Source organism: Amblyraja radiata, chromosome 10, assembly GCF_010909765.2.
Source record: "Amblyraja radiata isolate CabotCenter1 chromosome 10, sAmbRad1.1.pri, whole genome shotgun sequence".
Classification (NCBI taxonomy): domain Eukaryota; kingdom Metazoa; phylum Chordata; class Chondrichthyes; order Rajiformes; family Rajidae; genus Amblyraja; species Amblyraja radiata.
In genome coordinates this window covers 24,933,972-24,953,942 of record NC_045965.1, presented here as the reverse complement: position 1 = coordinate 24,953,942, position 19,971 = coordinate 24,933,972, and the positions used below count along the sequence as shown (strand labels likewise).

General features: G+C 43.5%; 1 protein-coding gene across 2 annotated transcripts; it reads right to left on the bottom strand.

Moving 5' to 3' along the window:
- Nucleotides 1-1,704: 1,704 nt before the first annotated feature.
- On the bottom strand, nt 1,705-19,752 carry gtpbp3 (GTP binding protein 3, mitochondrial). 2 transcript variants are annotated; one of them, XM_033028369.1, is made up of 10 exons: nt 19,654-19,752; nt 17,029-17,176; nt 15,320-15,416; nt 14,783-14,841; nt 14,044-14,109; nt 13,190-13,299; nt 8,590-8,671; nt 8,036-8,217; nt 5,200-5,428; nt 1,705-3,402 (listed from the first exon to the last, which is right to left on the bottom strand). In XM_033028369.1, exons 1-10 carry the CDS (start codon nt 19,704-19,706, stop codon nt 1,918-1,920), a joined length of 2,511 nt encoding a protein of 836 aa, XP_032884260.1. In that variant the 5' UTR covers nt 19,707-19,752; the 3' UTR covers nt 1,705-1,917. The 2 variants fall into 2 exon arrangements, with proteins under 2 accessions (XP_032884260.1, XP_032884261.1); XM_033028370.1 differs by lacking the exon at nt 19,654-19,752 and adding an exon at nt 18,466-18,694.
- Between the last annotated feature and the right edge of the window lie 219 nt (nt 19,753-19,971).

Below are 19,971 nucleotides of genomic sequence, written 5' to 3'. Positions count from 1 at the left end.
ATTTGAGGATAAGTATTGATGCTTTGGTTTGAGAGGCCTCGGTAAGCAGAGGGTGACAGCAAGAAGTCTCTTTTTTTTGCAATTCTTCGTGCACTGGTATGGATTTCCTGTTGGATGTCAGGGCAACTTCCAGTGTTCCCAAGTACGATACCCGAGATAAATGTGATCAGCTGCAGCTCTTAATTGACCTAATGCGTAACTGGGCTGCAGCTGGATGACCTCTAGCTTAATACTTCATAGATAGGGGTTCTTGCAAGTTGGTCACACCTAAGGTTAAGGCAGAGAGCAGATGGATGATCACCGAGAAAGTGAATAGGCATATAGTACAGGACACCCCTGTGGCCATTCCCCTCGAAAACAAGTGCTCTCTTTTTGGATACTTTTGAAAGGATGACTGTTCAGAGGAGAGCAGCAGCAGCAGTCAGGACCACACCACCAAGCCTGGCTGTGAGGCACAGCAGGGTAGGGTAAAGTTAGACAGGGCTGCACTGATAGTCGACTCGATAGTTAAGGGAACAGACAAGAAATTCTGCGATGGCAAACTGGAATCCAGGATGGTGTGTTCCCACCCAGGATGTCTACGATTGATGCAGGACATTCTCAATGAGGAATGTAAGCAGCCAGCAGTCATTGTGCACATTGGCTGCAAGCGCTGTCCGGCTGCGCCATGTGACCGCCCATTGCATGAATTTCATCGCTGCAGGTTGGGTCCTGAATTCCTGCACATTTAGACCAAGCACGGTTAAGAGCAATTAATATATTTTCAAGACAGCATGATGTGCAATTTGAAGAAAAATAGCAGGTGGAGATGGGGTTCATATTCATCTGCTGCACTAGGCAAAAATAGATTTAGGAGCTGCTATCAAAGGGCCCAGGCAAATAACTGCAAAGTTTGGGAGATGCTATGAAAGGAGCTCAGGCAAATAACTGCACCTGTAGATGGTTGACACCACAGTTGGTTGAGGGAGTGACTATTCGGTTTATGATGCACTATTAATCTAATGTGTTATATATCATTCTATCCCATTGCATAACAAATCACATCGGAAATCGCATCCCCATATATTATTGACCTGATGATCAATAAAAATCAGCTTTTCTATGAACGCACCTTAAATATGCAGTGTATAATATAAACTAATTTCTAAAAAACATTTAGCCTTTTAAGGCACAAGGGTTACCGGTGTATTAAAAAATGTTTATTTATTTCAAAATAAGGCCAGTAGTCCAGCTTTTTCCTGGATTTTCTCTTCAGTTCAGTTCATTTCATGCTTATGATGACCTTCCCAATGGATTTGCGCTGCAACACGTGGAGGAAAGCTTCATTTACCTGGAAAATTACAAATCTGATGAAGTATTGCAGAGTTCCACTGCAATTGCCATTCACCATTCTGTATTATTTATTTTTGATACACTACCAAATTATATAATTCATTTATTTTGCAACGTAATATTCCTGACATTCTTTTTTGATACTCCCTGCCCGCATAAACACACAAACCAGTTGCCTGGATGACTGCAACCCTAATAATACCATCCAAGAGAAAGTGCATGCTTGATTGGAATTCGCCCTACCAGAGCACAAGAAGGCTTTTGTGTCCACAACATATAAATGGTCTGCTTCTCTTCCGATCATCAATAAAAATAACAGTTGTTAACCAGTAAAATCTCTCAACTTACTAAATAAATTAATGGACCAGGTAATCAGGAACAACAAGTTCTCCAAAGATTTTACTTGCACAGCGCTTGCCTTCATGAGCCAATAGTACAATATTTGAAGTGAATTGATACGAGCTTAGGACATCCAAGGATTGCTTGCATTTATCGGAAACACGTCTACTCTATAGATCACAAACATCTTGATATGTAGTGTCCATTGACAAGAGGAGTTAAAAATAAACTTCTCTTTTGGATGTTTTATTTACCAATACAGAAATTCATGAATATAACTTCCAGGATATCTTCAATTCCAATTTTTCCAGTGATCTTTCCAAGTTCTCTTAGTGCCATTCTGAGATACTCTGCAGCCAGGACAATGTCCAGCTCTCGATGCTGGTGATATTGCAATAGATAATGGGCACAGTTCTGGAGGTGCAACCGATGTCGGGCCTGTGTCAGGCTAGGATTTCCAGACAAGGGGTTCCCACACATCTTTTCAACCTTTTCACCGAGGACATGTAGGAAGTCATCAAAACCATTGCCGGTTTTACATGATAGCATGCACACCTGAGGCAGTCCATGTTCTTTAAGAATTACGGGCAGCTTATTGAAGTCCTCCATCTGAACCAGATCCATCTTATTACAAACTACAATCCAGTCTGCCAGTTCTGGGCTGAACTTATCCCAGTCCTTGTTAGGCTTATGCAAAATTACTTTGCTCAGATAATCTTGGAGAAAGTGGACTACATCAGTCAAGTGTGTTGGGAGCTCTGTGGCATCCACTACCACAACCACAACATCCGCCTGATTGAACCTCTGCCGCGCGCGCCTCACGCCTTCTTGCTCAACGATGTCAGATGTTTCTCGGAGTCCTGCCGTGTCACTCAAAAGTATGGGGTACCCTCCAATGTTCAGGGCCGCCTCCACAACATCTCGCGTTGTCCCCGCTATAGGTGACACTATGGCAGTGGGTTTTTGACAAATTGCATTCAAAAGGCTACTCTTGCCGACATTTGTCATCCCGACTATTGTAACATGAACTCCCTCCCTCAGCCTTTCACCTCGGCGGCTGTCACACAGGTGACTGTCAATCTCTCTCTGCAACACATGCACGTCACTGTCAACTGTGTTAAGTACGCCCTCCTCAATGTTGTCATCTTCGCTGAAATCAATGTAAGCTTCTGCGTGAGCCAAACATCGAGTTAGCCTCTCACTCCAGCCACGATAAAGCTCTCCCAGGTCGCCAGACATCTGCCTTAGTGCCTGTCTTCTTTGGGCTTCTGTTTCAGCGTGAATGAGGTCTCCCAGGCCCTCCACCTCAGTCAAGTCCAGTTTCCCATTCTGAAAAGCACGCTTTGTGAACTCCCCTGCTTCAGCTGGGTGCAGCCCAGGCAAGCCTCCCAGGGCCTGAAGTACTCCACTGACTACCGCTGATCCACCGTGGACGTGAAACTCGCAGCAATCCTCTCCAGTAAAACTGCGTGGGCCTGGAAACCACAACACCAGGGCCATGTCCAGGCACTCCCCAGACCTGGGGTCTAGCAGGGGCCTGATGACAGCCACCCTGGCTGAAGGTAGTGGTCTCAGGCCAGTCAAGGAGCTTAGTGCATTCCTACTAGCAGGACCACTCACTCGGATAACAGCTACCCCACATCTGCCATGACCAGAGCTCAGTGCAAAAATGGTCCTTCTCTCGCAGTAGTCTGAGCACTGTGTCCTCACGGAACTGGCGTGGAAAGTACGCTGTTTGAAAAAAATGTAAAAGTCTATTACTTTAAAAGTAATTAAACAGAAGAGTGCAGAACTGAATAAACTCCAGGGATTCCTTGGTATTCTCCAAAATTGACATTTATCCAAAATGCATTAAACATCATCCAGCATTCAGCGGAGGAATTTTATTTTAACCTCTTTCGTAATTATATTCCTCCCTGTTACTTTATTTAAGGAAATAGAAACAAATAGGAAATAATAAATATATTTTATATATTATTAATCAAGTTCTGGATACACAACAAGGGAAGTTGGGAGAGGTTGATTTTCTGCATGTGCGACATCTTCCGCTAGGGTAGCTAACAATCCAACCATATAAACATTGAATTCATCAATTTTGGGGAACTAACCATAAACCATCTTCTTTGTGCTCCATCTGGCCTTGTGCCCATATCTCCCCTCTCCCTTTCCACCTACATTCCTTCCTTTGGCTTCAACAGTCACAACTCTTCTCACAATTTGGTGTTTTCATCTCTGACCTTGTCCACTACCCGCCTTTCAAAACCTCACCTCACCTGTATTTTTCCTTAATTAAATCTGTGCCATTCACCTCAATTATTACGTGGGACATCAACATTCTCACCAAACTGCAAGGCAAGATATGTCAGCATCCACATTTAGGAAATTAATCCATGCATGTTAATTTTCACTAACATTCAAAACATTTTAAAAGTCAGGGAAACGGATCAGTGACTCAGACTATTTGAATATTGTAACCATAGACTTAGACATAATTGTGTAAACTGCAAGATGGGATATGTTCCGATCATTTGCATGAGCAAAGGAGATTTTTTTAAATTTTTAAACAAGCTGAATGGAAGCTGGAACATTTGAGGCAAGGATGCTGTGTAAAGTTCAGCTAGAAACACAAAGCTGCACTAAATTAATCTTCTCCAATGACTCAAACAAAAGCAGCATAATAATTGAAGTGTCTTAAAATAGATAAACTGCAAAGAACAGATTTTAGCAGTGACTGCCTGCTACATCTTTGTGCACATATCTGACTTGCCTGCAGCTTCAACCTGCTATTTGATGACTCATTTCCCATCTGGTTCAGGCTATCCTTTTAATCTCCGTCACTGTTCCCATTCCACAGGAACCCATCCTTAAAACTATTTTCGACAAGATGACAAACGTAGAAAATTCTCGAAATGCATATGAATCAGCATCAGCTAAGTAATTTTTTTAGCTATAACTATGTGACACGAATACAGGAAATAACTCACTCAACAATGGGTTCAAAAGGAGAAATACAATTCAGTCAATGATTTGAAAACACCTTAATACAAAACTGAGAGTATTGTAAAGATAAATTTGTGCACGAAAATTATTTTAAAATAATATTTTAAATAATTAATACTTTTTCTAAAATTATATTACTGGACTCTTTAGACAGGTATTTTGTTGGGTTCAATGCCATGAACATAATTATAACCCTAACCCAGGAATGAGCTAGAGTGTACTACATTTGTGCCCAGTAATTAATCAAATACTTGAAGACTTACAGATCCCATTAACTTCTTTGATTGAACAATTATTTTTGATTCCTTCTCCTCAGCCCATCTTCATGATATAGTTTTCAGCCCTGGAATAAATGTGCTGATTTCTCCATTATGCTAAAGAATGATATTTTATCTGTCATTTCTCTTTTTGGATACTGACAGATGTGGCATGTGCCTTCAGTTTTTTCTATTTTTGTCCCAGATTAGCCAGAATCTAAATAGTGTTCACGGAATGCAAGAACCTGGTATGAAGCAGCGGAATGTTTACCTGTTGCAGTTTAAAGACCGCACCAATGTGGGGTCTGATTCTTCCCTCCTTGTAGTATTGAATCGCGGACATAATGGATTTGGAGAAGATCGGGTAATTCAGATCTTGATATCTTCCCCAGTAAACACCCATGGCCGTTACATTCTTTATTAGCAGTTGGTTGGCTGGTATGCTTGGTATATCTCCCCCAGCAAAACCAACCACCACAATCCTGCCTTCCCAAGCCAAGCTGACAGAAATGGAACACAAACCATAAGTTAAATGCGAGTTGAGCAAACCAAGGTGACAAAAGAGGACAAACATTTCTGTAGTATGACCTCAAGACGGTTAAAAACAGCAGAGAAACAAAGTAAATGAAATTGGATAACTGTCACAATGTGACAGCCAATTTGCTGATTACAAAATTGCAAACGGCAATCACTCTGATCATGAACGAATCACCTGCTTTACTATTGTTCATTGTGGATAAATACGAGTCAAGACACCTCTGAAATACTGACACAGAATATTTTACTTTGATCTCGGGGTTCAGCGTTCAACATCACATTCACGGGAAGGTGTTGCCAATTGTGCAAATTAGTACTTCTTCAAAGTGTCCAGAACGCCGAGTTCATACCATCATTGTTTATAAATTAAAAATCAAATTTCTTCAGATCCAATTCTCAGAGACTTGGAAAGTCAGCACCAACTAGTGAGATTTATTAGGTAAGGAGGCAGTCAGGAGGAGGGGAGGTAAGGAGGAGGATTCTAGCTCATGCTAGTCAGCCTATTACTGACTCAAGCATGAGCAAAACTAAAGATAAACCAACATACAATAAACAGAACCACTCCAAACATGGCAATGTCCTTCTTCCAGTAGATGTCCAGATGTTTAATTTTTTTTGCACCAAATAAATCTATTCCCCCATTTCCTCATCTCTTTCTGTTATATTCATTTTCCTCTTATGTAATTATCCAGTTCCTCTGAGATACATCAATGCTATTTGTCTCAGTCACTCTTTATTGTGGCAAAATCTACATATTTTTTCCCAAAGTAACTAGCATCTAGGATAGTTATAATAACATTGTTAGATGCACAATGATCTCACTATTCTGAGATAACAATGAATCCTAACACCAAAGAAGAGCTAGAACTACTTGGGAGGAGTTTAAATCTGCTCTGGCAGGGGTTGGGACAAGTGGCGAGGTAGATGAGAAGGTTGAGGCAAATACAGAAGTTAAAGACACCAAGTTCAAAATATAGGATAGGCAAGGAGTGAGAGAAAACTGATGGATTTAACTAGCACTAGGATTTATTTCAAAGCAAGAGGCCTGAGATTAAATAGATGAACTCAAGGCATGGGAAGGTACATGGGACTGAGATATTATAGCTATTACAGAAACATGTTCTTGAGGGGGGATTGAGGTGGTGAAATGAGAAGGGAAGGAGTTATGGTTTAGGGAAAACGTCCCTACTTAGAAACATAGAAAATAGGTGTAGGAGGTGGTCATTCGGCCCTTCGAGCCAGCATCGCCATTCATTGTGATCATGGCTGATCATCCCCTATCAATAACCCGTGCCTGCCTTCCCCCCTTACTTAAGTAAGAAGATCACAGATTGCTGCATAGGTGGAAGCTGGAGAAGAAATTGCAGGAGTCCTAGCAAAGGTACTTGCATCATCTTCTGTCACGGGTGAGGTGCCGGAAAACTGGAGAGTGGCTTACATTGTGCCTCTGTTTAGGGACGCTGCAAGGAAAAGCCTAGGAATTATAGATCAGTAAACCTAACATCAATGGTGGTGGGTAAGTTATTGGAGGCAATTCTGACAGACAGGATCCACATGAATTTGGAAAGTCAAGGAGTGATTATAATCAGCATAGCTCAGTGCGTGGGTAATTGTGCCGTACCGATTTGACTGAGGTTTTAGAAGAGGTGAACAAGAAAATTGATGAAGAAAGTGCAATAGACGTCTACATGAACTTTAGTAAGCCCTTTTAAAAAGATCCACATGGTAGCTAGTCTCAAAGATTAAAACATAAAGGATCCAAGGCGAGCTATCCAAATGGATACAAAATTGTCTTGAAGATATCAAACATATGAGAGTGTTTGTAATGAGTAGTGTACCACAGGAATTGGTGCTTGGTCCACTTTTCAAGAGAAAATTAGATATAGCTCCTAGGGCAGACGGAATCAAGGGATATGGGGAAAAAGCAGGAACGGGGTACTGATTGAATGGCGGTGCAGGCTCGAAGGGCTGAATGGCCTACTCCTGCACCTATTTTCTATGTTTCTATGTCAATCTGTTCATCTCGATAGCCGGCGGAGGTCAAAGCAGTTCCCAGGTACATTACGTAACTCTTTCATTTATCTGCCTGTTGAGCTGAAGGCATGGTGCACCACCTAGAGGAGTCTTCAGCTTATAGTTCCTCTGACATGGTCTAACCCAACATATTGTCCAAACTAAGACTAACAAGTGAATTAACATCTACAAAAACTCCCCTCTCCTGTTTAACTAGTTCCAGTTCGCTACATTGTATCCCTCTTGAGATCACACCTTCCCTAGCCAACAATTAGCCACCCTGCCCGAGGTCATCAGTTGCTTGTCCTGAACTGTCTTCATTTTTTCTTGCCTCTAGTTCTTCCCCAACCCCTACTCTCAGTCTGAAGAAGGGTCCCAACACAAAACATCACCTATCTTTTTTATCCAGATATGCAGCCTGTCCCAATGAGTTACACCAGCACTTTGTGTCTATCAACTGAATGGACAGTTTGATTCTGCATCCCTCTATTATTGGCTGTCACCCTTTGCTGGTTCAATAGTCAGTGCCACAAGCAATTTGATGATGATGAAAATACCTGTTGAAAGCTTCCTTGAATATATCTCCTCCCACAGCATCAAAAACCACATCCACTCCTTTGTTTCCAGTAATTTTTTTCACCTCTTCCTTCACGCTGTGTGTGGTGTAATTGATGGCTGCTACTGCACCTTTTTGTACAGCCAGTTCACATTTCTCATCCGTTCCTGCAGCCGCAATGACCTGGAGAGAGAGAGAGAGAGAGGCAGAGAGAGATTGAGGAAGTGGGAGAGATTGAGGGAGGGGTACAAAGGGAGAGAGTGTGAGGAGAGGGAGAGAGCAGACACAGCACTCATTGATGGGGACAAGGTCCCTGCAGAATATTTTTCAAAAGTAAAATGCTGCAAATGTTTAAAATCCAAGATAAAAGCAGACATGCAAAACAGACAGCCTCGGCTGAGAGACCTTTCCTCCTGTCCATCTCTCCAGAATAGCTCTACCAATCTAACATTTTCAGCGGGGGGTGGTGGGGGGGGAGGTGAAATGCTGGAAAAGAAAGCACAAAATCTAAACCAGACAACAAATAATTGTATCAAAAATAAACGAGCATCGAACCTTCGCATTTAGAACATGAGATGCAACGTCCACTGCAGCAAGTCCTGCTGCACCAGCAGCCGCGGTCACCAGAACAGTCTCCCTGGTAAATAGTACCAGAAACAAGGAGTCACAACTTCAGATTAATTCCACACCTCCCCGAAATCCCAAAGCCCATGCTCAGAAAACAATGTTGCTTCAGAACCACAAGTGTTTAAATAGAGACCAACACCATAGCGAAGGACAGCTTTAAGGACAGTAATAAAGAAGGAAGCGGCATTGGGTCCAGAGCCTGATGGGATCTATCTCAGGTTATTGAGAGAGACAAGAGGGGAGATTGCAGGGGCATTGCCTTAGATCTTTGTATCGCATCCAGCTATGGACAAGATCCCAGAGGATTGGAGAGTAGCCAATGTTGTTCCCTTGTTTCAGAAGGGAAGTATAGTTTCCAGGAAATTATAGACCAGACAGCCTCATGTCAGTGACTAATCCAGGAGATTAAGGTGCGTGAGATCCATGGTGACCGTTCCCTCCATAATTGACTTACTCACAGAAGACGGAAGGTTGTGATGGAAGAGTGTTAGCTGAAGATCTGTGACCAGTGAAATCCTGCATAGAATTATGCTGGCAACTCTGTTGTTTGCAAGTTTATAGATTACACCAAAATTGGTGGGAGTTGAAGACAGTGAGGAAGGCTGTTAAAAAATATAACAGGATTTAGATCTGGGCAGAGAAATGGCAGTTAGGGTTCAATCCAACCAAGTGTGAGGCATTGTACTTTAGGAGGTCAAATGCAAGGGGAAAGTATACAGTTATTGGCAAGATCCGTAACAGCATTAATGTACAGAGGGATCTAGGGGAACAAGTCCATAGATGCCTGTTGCAGGTTTATAATCCTCCGACATTTTCGCCACCTCCAAAGAGATCCCACTACTGGCCACATCTTCCCATCTCCACCCCTTTCTGCTTTCCGCAGACCGTTCCCTCCGCAACTCCCTGGTCAATTTGTCCCTTCCCACCCAAACCACCCCCTACCTGAGTACTTTCCCCTGCAACCGCAGGAAACCTGTTCCTTTACCTCCCCCCTCGACTCCATCCAAGGACCCAATCAGTCTTTCCAGGTGAGGCAGAGGTTCACTTACACCTCCTCCAACCTCCTACTGTATCTGCTGTTCCAGGTGTTAACGTCTCTACATCGGCAAGACCAAGCGCAGGCTCGGCGATTGTTTCGCTAAACACCTCCGCTCAGTCCGTCGTAACCTACCTGCTCTCCCGGTTGCTCGGCACTTCAACTCCCCCTCCTATTCCCAATCTGACCTTTCTGTCCTGGGCCTCCTCCATTGTCAGAGTGAAGCCCAGCGCAAATTGGAGAAACAGCACCTCATATTTCACTTGGGTAGTTTACATGCCAGCAGTATGAACGTTGACTTCTCTAATTTCAGATAGCCCTTGCTTTCGCTCTCCCTCCTCAGTTCCCCTACTAGTCCCACTGTCTCCGCCTACTTTCCCTCTTTGTCCCGCCCCCTCCCCTGACATCACTCTGAAGAAGGGTCTCAGACTTTGGTTTAGCCATATTTGGAGTTGCATGACAAGAAGGATATGGAGACTTTGGAGAAAGCGCAGAAGAGATTTGCCAGAAAATTATCTGGATTAGAGTGTGTTAGCAATAAGGAGGGGTTGGACAAACTTAGATTGTATTCTCTGAAATGTCAAAAGGTTGAGGATAGACCTGATAGAAGTATATAAAATCACAGGTTGTTTTATAGGGTAGACAGTCAGAACCTTTTCCCGGGGAGGAAATGTCCAAGACCAGAGGGCACAGTATTAAGGTCAGAGGGGGAAAGTTTAATGTAGATGTATGGGACAAGTTTTTTTTTTTTTTTGCACACAGAGAGTGGTGGGCACCTGGAATGTGCTGCCAGGGATGGTGGTGGAAGAAGATACATTATCCGGGTCCCGGGTCATGTGTCCAGCCAAGAATGTTTTATTGTTATATGCCCCAAAACAGAACAATGAAATATTTACTCGCAGCAGCACAATAGATATGTAAGCATAGTACTCTGTAAACACCATGGTAAACAACAACAAGTTCAGTACAGGTTCACAACCTTTTATCCGAAATTCCGAAAACCAAAAAGCTCCGAAAACCGAACATTTTTTCCAGGATGTCATCTGCACACCAAAGCTCGTGTTTGGCGCCAAACTTGACACGCCAAAGCTCGCGTTTGGCGCCAAACGCACGTCGCCTCTGCTGCTCACGAATATTTTGTTTATTTTTTGCTGATTTTTTTTACTTTGAAGACTGTGAAAATGTCAGAAAGAGCTGCAGATTCCCCTATGGATAACAGTGAGAAGCAGAAAAGGAAGCGTCTGTCATTATCGATAGCATAGAAAATAGAGTTATTGCAGAAGCTTGTTCGTGGTGTATCTGTGCGGCGTCTTACTGAAGATTATGGTGTGGGAACTACCACCATATACGACCTAAAGAAACAGAAACATAAGTTGTTGAAGTTTTACAGTGACAGTGATGACCAGAAACTAATGAAAAATAGGAAAACGCTGCATAGGGCAAAAAACGAAGATCTTGAACGTGTGCTGATGGAGTGGGTTCGACAACGAAGAAGTGAACGTATGCCACTGACTGGTTTGATGGTAATGAATCAAGCTAGAAAATACCATGAAGAACTGAACATTGAAGGCGAGTGTGAATATTCAGAAGGTTGGCTGCAGAAATTTAAGAAGCGTCATGGTATAAAATATCTGAAAATCTGTGGTGAAAAAGCTTCTGCTGATTATGATGCAGCTGAACGTTACATTGATGAATTTGCCAAGATGGTATCTGATGAAAACCTTAGTCCGGAGCAAACATACAATGCTGATGAAACAGCTCTCTACTGGCGCTACGTCCCTAGAAAAACATTAACAACGGCTGATGAAAGAGCACCATCAGGTTTCAAGGACGCTAAGGACAGGGTGATTGTTCTTGGGTGTGCAAATGCTGCAAGCACACACATGTTAAAGTTGGCAGTGCTTGGAAAAAGCCAGCGTCCAAGATGTTTTAAAGGTGTAACAAATCTACCTGTGCATTATTATGCAAACAAGAATGCATGGGTAACCAGAGAAATGTTTACCAATTGGTTCAATAACCATTTCGTACCAGCTACACGAGCTCATTGTAGGAAAGCTGGACTGGAAGAAAACTGCAAAATTTTATTGCTCCTAGACAACTGTTCCGCACATCCCCCTGCTGAAGTTCTTGTGAAAAATAATGTTTTTGGCATTTATCTTCCCCCCAATGTGACATCTTTAATACAGCCTTGTGACCAAGGAATTTTGCGCTCAATGAAGACAAAGTATAATGACTTTTTTCTGAACTGCATGCTTGCTGCAGTCAACAGAGGCATAGATATCAAAGACTTCCTGAAAGAGTTCACTCTTAAGGATGCCATTTATGCACTTGTTAATGCTTGGAAAGATGTAACTAAATCAACATTAAAAAAGGCATGGCACAAACTTTGGCCTGCAACAATGTTCGATGAAAATGAGCCTGCAGATGAAGACTTTGAAGGGTTCCATGTCACTGACGAGAAGAAGATGATATCAAACCTCATTGCTTATGCCAAAAGTGTTGCAACAGAAAATGTAAATACGCTAGAGTCAGCTGATATCGAAGAAGTGCTGAATGTTGGCAATGACGCACCTGTTGTGCATTCCTTGAGTGATGGAGAAATTGCTGAAATGGTGTTAGATAACAATAAGAATGAGGATAGTACAGGTAGTGATGAGGATGATGACATTGTGAACACAGGTGAAAAAATGCCCATAGATGATATGGTAAAACTGTGTGATCAGTTAATTGGTGGCATGGAACAACGTACATTTATCAGTGCCCATGAGATTATGGCAGTTTATTCAATCAAAGAGAGACTGTTTAGACAGAAACCTCTGTTAATGAAACAGATGACACTGGAGGAAGTCTTTAAGCCCGAGAACGATGGTCACGATGGGAAGCCCGAAGACGATGGTCACCATAACAACGATGACGACATTGATCTACCCTCTTCTCCAGGATCCTCAAACTAGTAGTTTTGTGCTTTTACTGCATGTAAGTATATTTTCATGTGTTTAGCTTAGTTTGAGCCAGTTTATGTTTAGTTTTACTTAATGTTTTATCTTTTTATTTTTATTATTTATTCGGGGGATTCAAGAATCCCCGAGCTAGGCCACCTAAGGCCATGTAGCCCCGCTAGGGTGACAAGAGAGCGCTACCTCCCTCACCGAGTAACTGCCGGGATCGAGGCGCAAACCCACGACCTTGCGGCCACGAGCCGAGCACTCTACCACTGAGCCACCGCGGTCCCCTGTAATGTTTTATCTAAAAAACGTTAAAATCTACGCTAAAAATCTTCCATTCCGAAATCCGAAAAATTCCGAAATCCAAAAAGTGTCTGGTCCCAAGGTTTTCGGATAAGAGATTGTGAACCTGTATATAACAATTATAAAACAAACAATAATAGTGTAAAGACTAAAACAATGCCCCCCAAATCTATGTAGTTCAGAAGGTTGTAGTGTTTAATATGAAAGGCAAACTAAGATTGAATGAAGTCTCTTCTCTTCTCACCCTGGCTGTGTCTTTGCTCGGTGCTGCAGAGCCAGAATGGATGTGCCGTATGATACCGGTAACACTGTCGCCACCTCATACGGGATGGTCTCATCGATTGGCCACAGCATCTGCAAGGATTTCAGGTACATCAGATACGCACTTCAAACCAACTCAGCATATTGACAACCTCACTAACCACTCCTGATTGTCTGCTTTTCCACCGACCCTATCTTCCCTCCCAGCCGCCTTGCGGAGTGAGACGTGACCACTTTCATGGTGTTGGTCACTGCATTTTGTCAAGACCCTCGGCTGGTCTAAAGCTGTAACTTTAAGTTAAGTACAGTATATGCCAAACTCCACAGATGCATCAATTCAGTCTTACCTGGTTCCTGGGAATTCAGGCTTTTTATAACATTGATATTAGTTTAATTTAGATTAGAAATACAATGTGGAAATAGGCCCTTCGGCTCACCGAGTCCATGCCGACCAATAATCGACCGTATACGAGTTCTATCTAACATACTAGAGACAATTTACAGAAGCCAATTAACCTACAAACCTGGAGTGTGGGTGGAGACTGGAGAAAACCCACACATTCACAGGGAGAATGTACAAACTCCGTACAGATAGAACCCATAGTCAGGATGGAACCCGGGTCCCTAGTACTGTGAGGCAGCAACTCTAACGTTGCGCCACCATGCCCTACCCTTGAAGTAATATTTCAACCATACATCCCACGCCAAGTATTATGCCAAACTGTACTTCCCCCTCCCCACCTCAGCCCTAAACACGGCTAAACTTAGTAAATCACCCGAATTTGAGAAAAGATTTGCCATCCTCAGCAGTCTTCTCTGAAACTCAAAGCCGCTCACCTTGTGGTCAATGATGCACTCCTCCGCCATTGCCCCCATGGGACACACGCCTATCACTCGGTCTCCCTGAACAGAAAACAAAACAGATCTCACTTCATAAATAATCCTGTGCTTTGCTCAATTAAACAACTTTCTCACAGATGCTCAGGTGTGCTGGCACTCCACCTACTACCCCCAAAATTGGAATAATGCAGAGGAAATATGATGAATCTAGATTCAAATTATTTTTATTATTTAACAACCAGTTGGTGACAATTATAATCTGTGGAAAACATTGGATCTTCAAATGATATTTTGTTTACATAGATTAAATATTTTCTGAAAAGGATATAAAGTGCTGGAATAATTCAGTGGGTCAGGCAGCATCCCTAGAGAACATGGATGGGTGACGTTTCGGGTCGAGACCATTCTTCACACTCTACGTGGCTGTGATAACGAGTGGGGGTAAGAACATGGTATGAATCAGAGCACAAGATGGGTGTTCAATGGACGATCTGAAGGACCTGTTTCCATGTTACATGACTTGATGAGAAGTAGGGACCCTCCTGTCAGCGTTCTCTGCACTTCCATGACAAACCCTCACCCTTATCATGCCATGCTAGCAATTTGAAGCTGCATGAGCAAATCTGGGAAAATTATCTATGACTGTGTACCTAGCAGCTTGCCATTTAACCTCCCCCCCCCCCCCCCCCCCCCGTTTGCTAGAGGGGCTCAATGCATTGGAATTGTGAAGACTTACCTTGCAAACCGTTGCGACATTTGTACCAACCTCTGTCACCGATCCGGTGAACTCCATTCCTACAAAACAAAACACAGATCACTGGGGCAATATATTATCCCGAACATGAAATTTTATTTGTGAACACATCACTTGCTTTTTTGTGAGTTCTATTGTCACAAAACAAAAGTAGACAGTCAAGAAATAGAGATTGATCTCTGATTATCAAAACTGCAAAAAGATACTCAAACAGGTCACTTAGGCATCGTGAGTGGGAGGAAAACGTATTGTTTACAGCATGCTGAAAAACTATTGAGGTGTTCATGATTTTGTGATTTAAGAGCTTCCTCATGTTTGTCCAAAGTCCATTAATTGTCATCTGTGCTCTCAAGTTATTTCCCAGAAATCTTGGAAATAGTGCTCCAGATTAAAGACACCTTGGCCATTCACTGACACACTGAGCATTTAGCCTGTTTTCAATTGTATTTGGAATAATAAATAGGGCAATAACAAGAGCAATGTTCCGACACAACTGAAGCCATAACCCAACCGGCTTACCTGGAGTGAAGGGGAGCCGTGGCTGCTGCTGATACTGTCCCCGGCATATCAGAATATCAGCAAAGTTCACACCGCAGCAGTGAAGGTCTACTCGCACCTTACAATGGAAAGTAGGGCACTTTTAATCCAAATATTCAGTAGAGCACCAGAAAATAATGCAATAGTATATTGTCTGTCTTATTTGGTGTCCGTGCACCTCTTGTGTCGGCTACAGTGCCAGTACAGGTCCAACACTGCCCAGTCCATCATCGGCTCTGACCTTCCTTCCATCGAGGGGATTTATCGCAGTCGCTGCCTCAAAAGGCTGGCAGTATCATCAAAGATCCACAACATCCTGGCCACACACTCATCTCCCTGCTACCATCAGGTAGAATGTACAGGAGCCTGAAGACTGCAACGACCAGGTTCAGGAATAGCTACTTCCCCACAGCCATCAGGCTATTAAATCTGGCTCGGACAAAACTTTGATTATTAATAACCAATTATCTGTTATTTGCACTTTATCATTTTATTTATTCATGGGTGTATATATTTATATTACGGTATATGGACACACTGATCTGTTCTGTAGTAAATGCCTACTATGTTCTGTGTGCTGAAGCAAAGCAAGAATTTCATTGTCCTATCAGGGACACATGACAATAAACTCACTTGAACTTGAACACTAGGTCTCGATACCCCTTTAGCCTGTGTAGTGGACGCACTCTATCCACTCACTTTGCTCCCCCTCATGTACATGGTCAATGCCACATTTCCGGCTCTCATGTACGAGGAGCTTAACATGAGCCAGATCAGTTCAGTTCAATTTATTGTCATGTGTACTGAGATACAGTGAAAAGCTTTTATTGCATGCTAACCTGTCAGCAGGAAGACAACACATGGTTACAATCAATGCATTTACAGTGCATAGACACATGATAAGGGAATAACGTTTAGTGCAAGATAAAGCCAGCAAAGTCCGATCAAGGATAGTCCGAGGGTCATCAAAGAGGTAGATAGTAGTTCAGCACTGCTCTCTGGTTGTGGTAGGATGATTCAGTTGTTTGTTAATAGCAGGGAAGAAACTGTTGGGTTAATTTACTCCAATCTCATAATTAATTGTAAGCGAGCATTAGTGTAATTGTGCTCAGTTTGCCAAGGCTTGCTGGGTCTCCTGGCTGCTAACCTTTTTAACTCCCTTTCCCATACTGACCTTTCTGTCTTGGGCCTCCTCCATTGCTATGGTAATGTCAGATGCAAACTGGAAGAACCTCATGTTCCGCTTGGGCAGCTTACAACCCAACAGTACGAATTTTCCAATTTTATCTAATAGCCCCCTTTCCCTATCCTGTGTCTCCCATTTCTAGTGCGCACCCATTTCGTCTCCTCGTCTCTCCTTATCTGATATTCTCCCATCTGCCAATCAAAATCCCCCTCACCTGTATCTACCTATCACTTGCCTGGCTTTGTCCATCCCCAACTCTTTTCCAGCTTTCTCCCTTCCCTCCCCTCCCTCCCCCACTCTACCATCTGCCTGAAGATGAGTCCCAACTGAAAACATTGCCTATCCACTCCCTCCACATTTGCTGCCAGAACTGCTGAGTGACTCTGGCATTTTGTTTCAATTCAGTGTAGTAAGCAGGTTTTCTGTTCTTTATTTTAGATTTGATCCAAACGGAGTGTGAAGCGCTATTTAAACTAACTGCATCTACCCAAGCAGAGCAATTTACCTCAGTGGATTTGAGTGCAACTGCAGGCAGTTGCCGGATCTCCAATGGCTTCGTTAGGTCAGTACACAGCGCTGCTTGGTAGGAATTTGTGGCACTGCTGGTACCAATTCCTGCCAGTCCGTTTATTTTTCTGAGTAAATTATTCCTCCTGTACAAAAGAAATAAATAGTATTTTCAGTCTGTGATCTTTAAATAGCAGAGCTCACACAAACTCTCCGCAAACGTGTGGGCTTTCCCTGGGTGTTCTGGTTTCCACCCACGTACGAAAGAAAATTGGTAGGTTAATTTGTTGCTGTAAGTTGCCCCCAGTTTGTAGGACAGTGGTAAAATCGGGGGGGGGGGGGGGGGGGGGGGGGGGGAGGCAAAAACCTATTTCTGTTCTGTATCTCTTTATAAAAATGAAAATCATAAAAGTGCAGATTTTGGAAATTTGAAATAAAAACAGAAAATGGTGGAAACATTAAGCATCTCAGTGAACATCCTTGGAGGCAACTTTAAACATTGATTTGTACAAAATTATGGAGTAACTCAGTGGGTCAGACAGCATCTTGGTGGACATGGATAGGTGACGTTTCAGGTCGAACCCTTTTTCAGACTGATTGTTGTAAGAGGTTGAAAGCTGGAAAAGGGGTAGGGGTGGGACAAAGCCTGGCAAATGGACAAAGATGAGAGATGAATTGATTGGCAAATGGGTGAACAAAGGCTAAAGATGAAAAGGGAAAAAAATCTTCACTAAACATTAACTACTTCTCTTTGCACAGATGCTGTCAGGATCTTTTGAGTTTTCAGTATTTACTGATATTTCATATTTCCAACCGCAGTAGTTTTATGATTTTTATTCTTAAAGAGACACAGGGCAGAAACGGGCCTTTCGGGCCATAGAGGTCGGGTTGCTGCCTTCCAGTGCCAGAGACCTGGGTTCAATCCTGCTTACAGATGCTGTCTGTACAGAGCCTGTACGCTCTCCCTGTGACTGTGTGGTTTTCTCCCACATTCCAAAGACGTGCAAGTTTATAGGTTAATTGGCTTCTGTAAATTCTACTTAGTGTGTAGGATATAACGTGTATTGGTGATTGCTGGTAGGCGTGGACTTGGTGGGTCAAAGGGCCTGTTTCCACAATTTATATCTAAACTAAACTCTAAGCTGACCATCAAGTACCACTAGAGACACAAGAAACTGCAGATGCGAGAATCTTGAGCAAAACACATCTGAAGGGAAATGGACAAATGACATTTCGGGTCAGCACCCTTCTACAGATGGTGCCACTAGAAATCGCCACCATCATTAATCCATGTTCAGGTGAGGGCAGAATCCCATACTTTGCTTGCCCTTGTCAAATAACTCTGTAAATTGAGCACACACAGGAGCCACATGCCTGGAATCAGCACAAATTAAACTACAGGATCGAGAGAGGTATTTAGAAAAAAAATGTCAACCTTTGGAGTGAAAGGTGAAAGGGGCTGGAGTAGCTGACTGGCCTGTCACTGGTGCACTGTAACAGGTGGACATATTTTTCTGAGCGGCATTCCCACAAATCAGGGAGGTGAACCTTGCCGCTTTGGTGTCGCGAGAGACTGCGGAGGCTGAAATCTGGAGCAAAAAAACAAAGTACTGGAGATACTGATATGGAAACTGGAGATGTCTGAACTCGACCTAAAACATCACCTATTCCTTTTCTCCAGACCTAGCCTGGCCTGCTGCATTACTCCAGAATTTTGTGTCTATCTTCGATGTAAAGCAGCCTCTGCCGTTCCTTCCTACACACACTGATGTGGATATTTTCAGTAACGGGAGAGTCTAGGACCAGAGCACACATCCTCAGAATTAAAGGACAGCTTTAGAATGATGAGGATGGATTTCATTAGCCAGAGGGTGGTGAATCTGTAGAACTCGTTGCCATTAATGCCAGGTGGAGGCTAAGTCATTGGGTATTTAAAAAACTGAGATTAATAGGTTTTTGATTCGTAAGGGCGTCAAAGGTTACGGGGAGAGGGCAGGAGAATGGGATTGAGGGGTGGAAGATTGCAACCTTCACGTGGTCCGCCTCGTTTCGCCGAATGCAATCAACCCAGCGTGCACAATAAGATCAAATAGAACAAGTTGTCCTTCAACTTTAGGCTGTGCACACCATACGCAAGAAGAAGAATGGGATTGAGAGGGAAAAATAGTCCAGCCATGATCGAATGGTAGAGCAGACTCCATAGCCTGAATGGCCTAATTCTGCTCCTATGTCTTGTCTAACTCAGGCCAGGCAGCTCTGTGGAGGCAGAGGGATTGTCAGCTTTTCGGGTTCGACCCGCTGAGTTCCCCCATCAGCCTGTTTTCTGTCCCTTTAATCATTCTTAAGCTGTATCTGAGGTGTTTGCACCGTGCATACATTAGTTTTTTAAAAACCGTTTAAAACACTCTCGACAAATCAGGAAATCAGCAGCTGTGCGTCAAGGCCCGACCTGCACTAGATTTCTAGCAGACGGACAACTGAGGCCGAATTTTGCATTTAATGTATCATACTAGGTCAGGCGGACTCCTGCCGGAAGCGCTGCGTCCGGCTCGGCCTCGGCCCGGGGTAGAGTGCAGGCCCAGGGCAGAGGCACAACCTGAGCGTCGCTGGCGCTAAAGCTAACCTGCCCACGTCCCGCCGCACGGCGCCCAACCCGCACACCGCCGCTCGTCTCATCGCGCCCGACCCTGCCCTGCAACCCGGGGAACGCTCGCCACCGCCACCTGCCCGCCGCCACTGGGAACTGCAGTGAGTGTGCAGGAAGGAACTGCAGCGACCACCTTTCCAAATGCAACGCCAACGGGGACTTGCGAGAGGCGGCGTACCGGGACCTTTGCTCAATCGACGTCACGTCAACCTGGTACCCGACCAGGTGTAGGCTCTAAATGCAACGTGTAGGTTGTAAATGTTGCTTTAAGATAAACAACATATGCGGTTGATG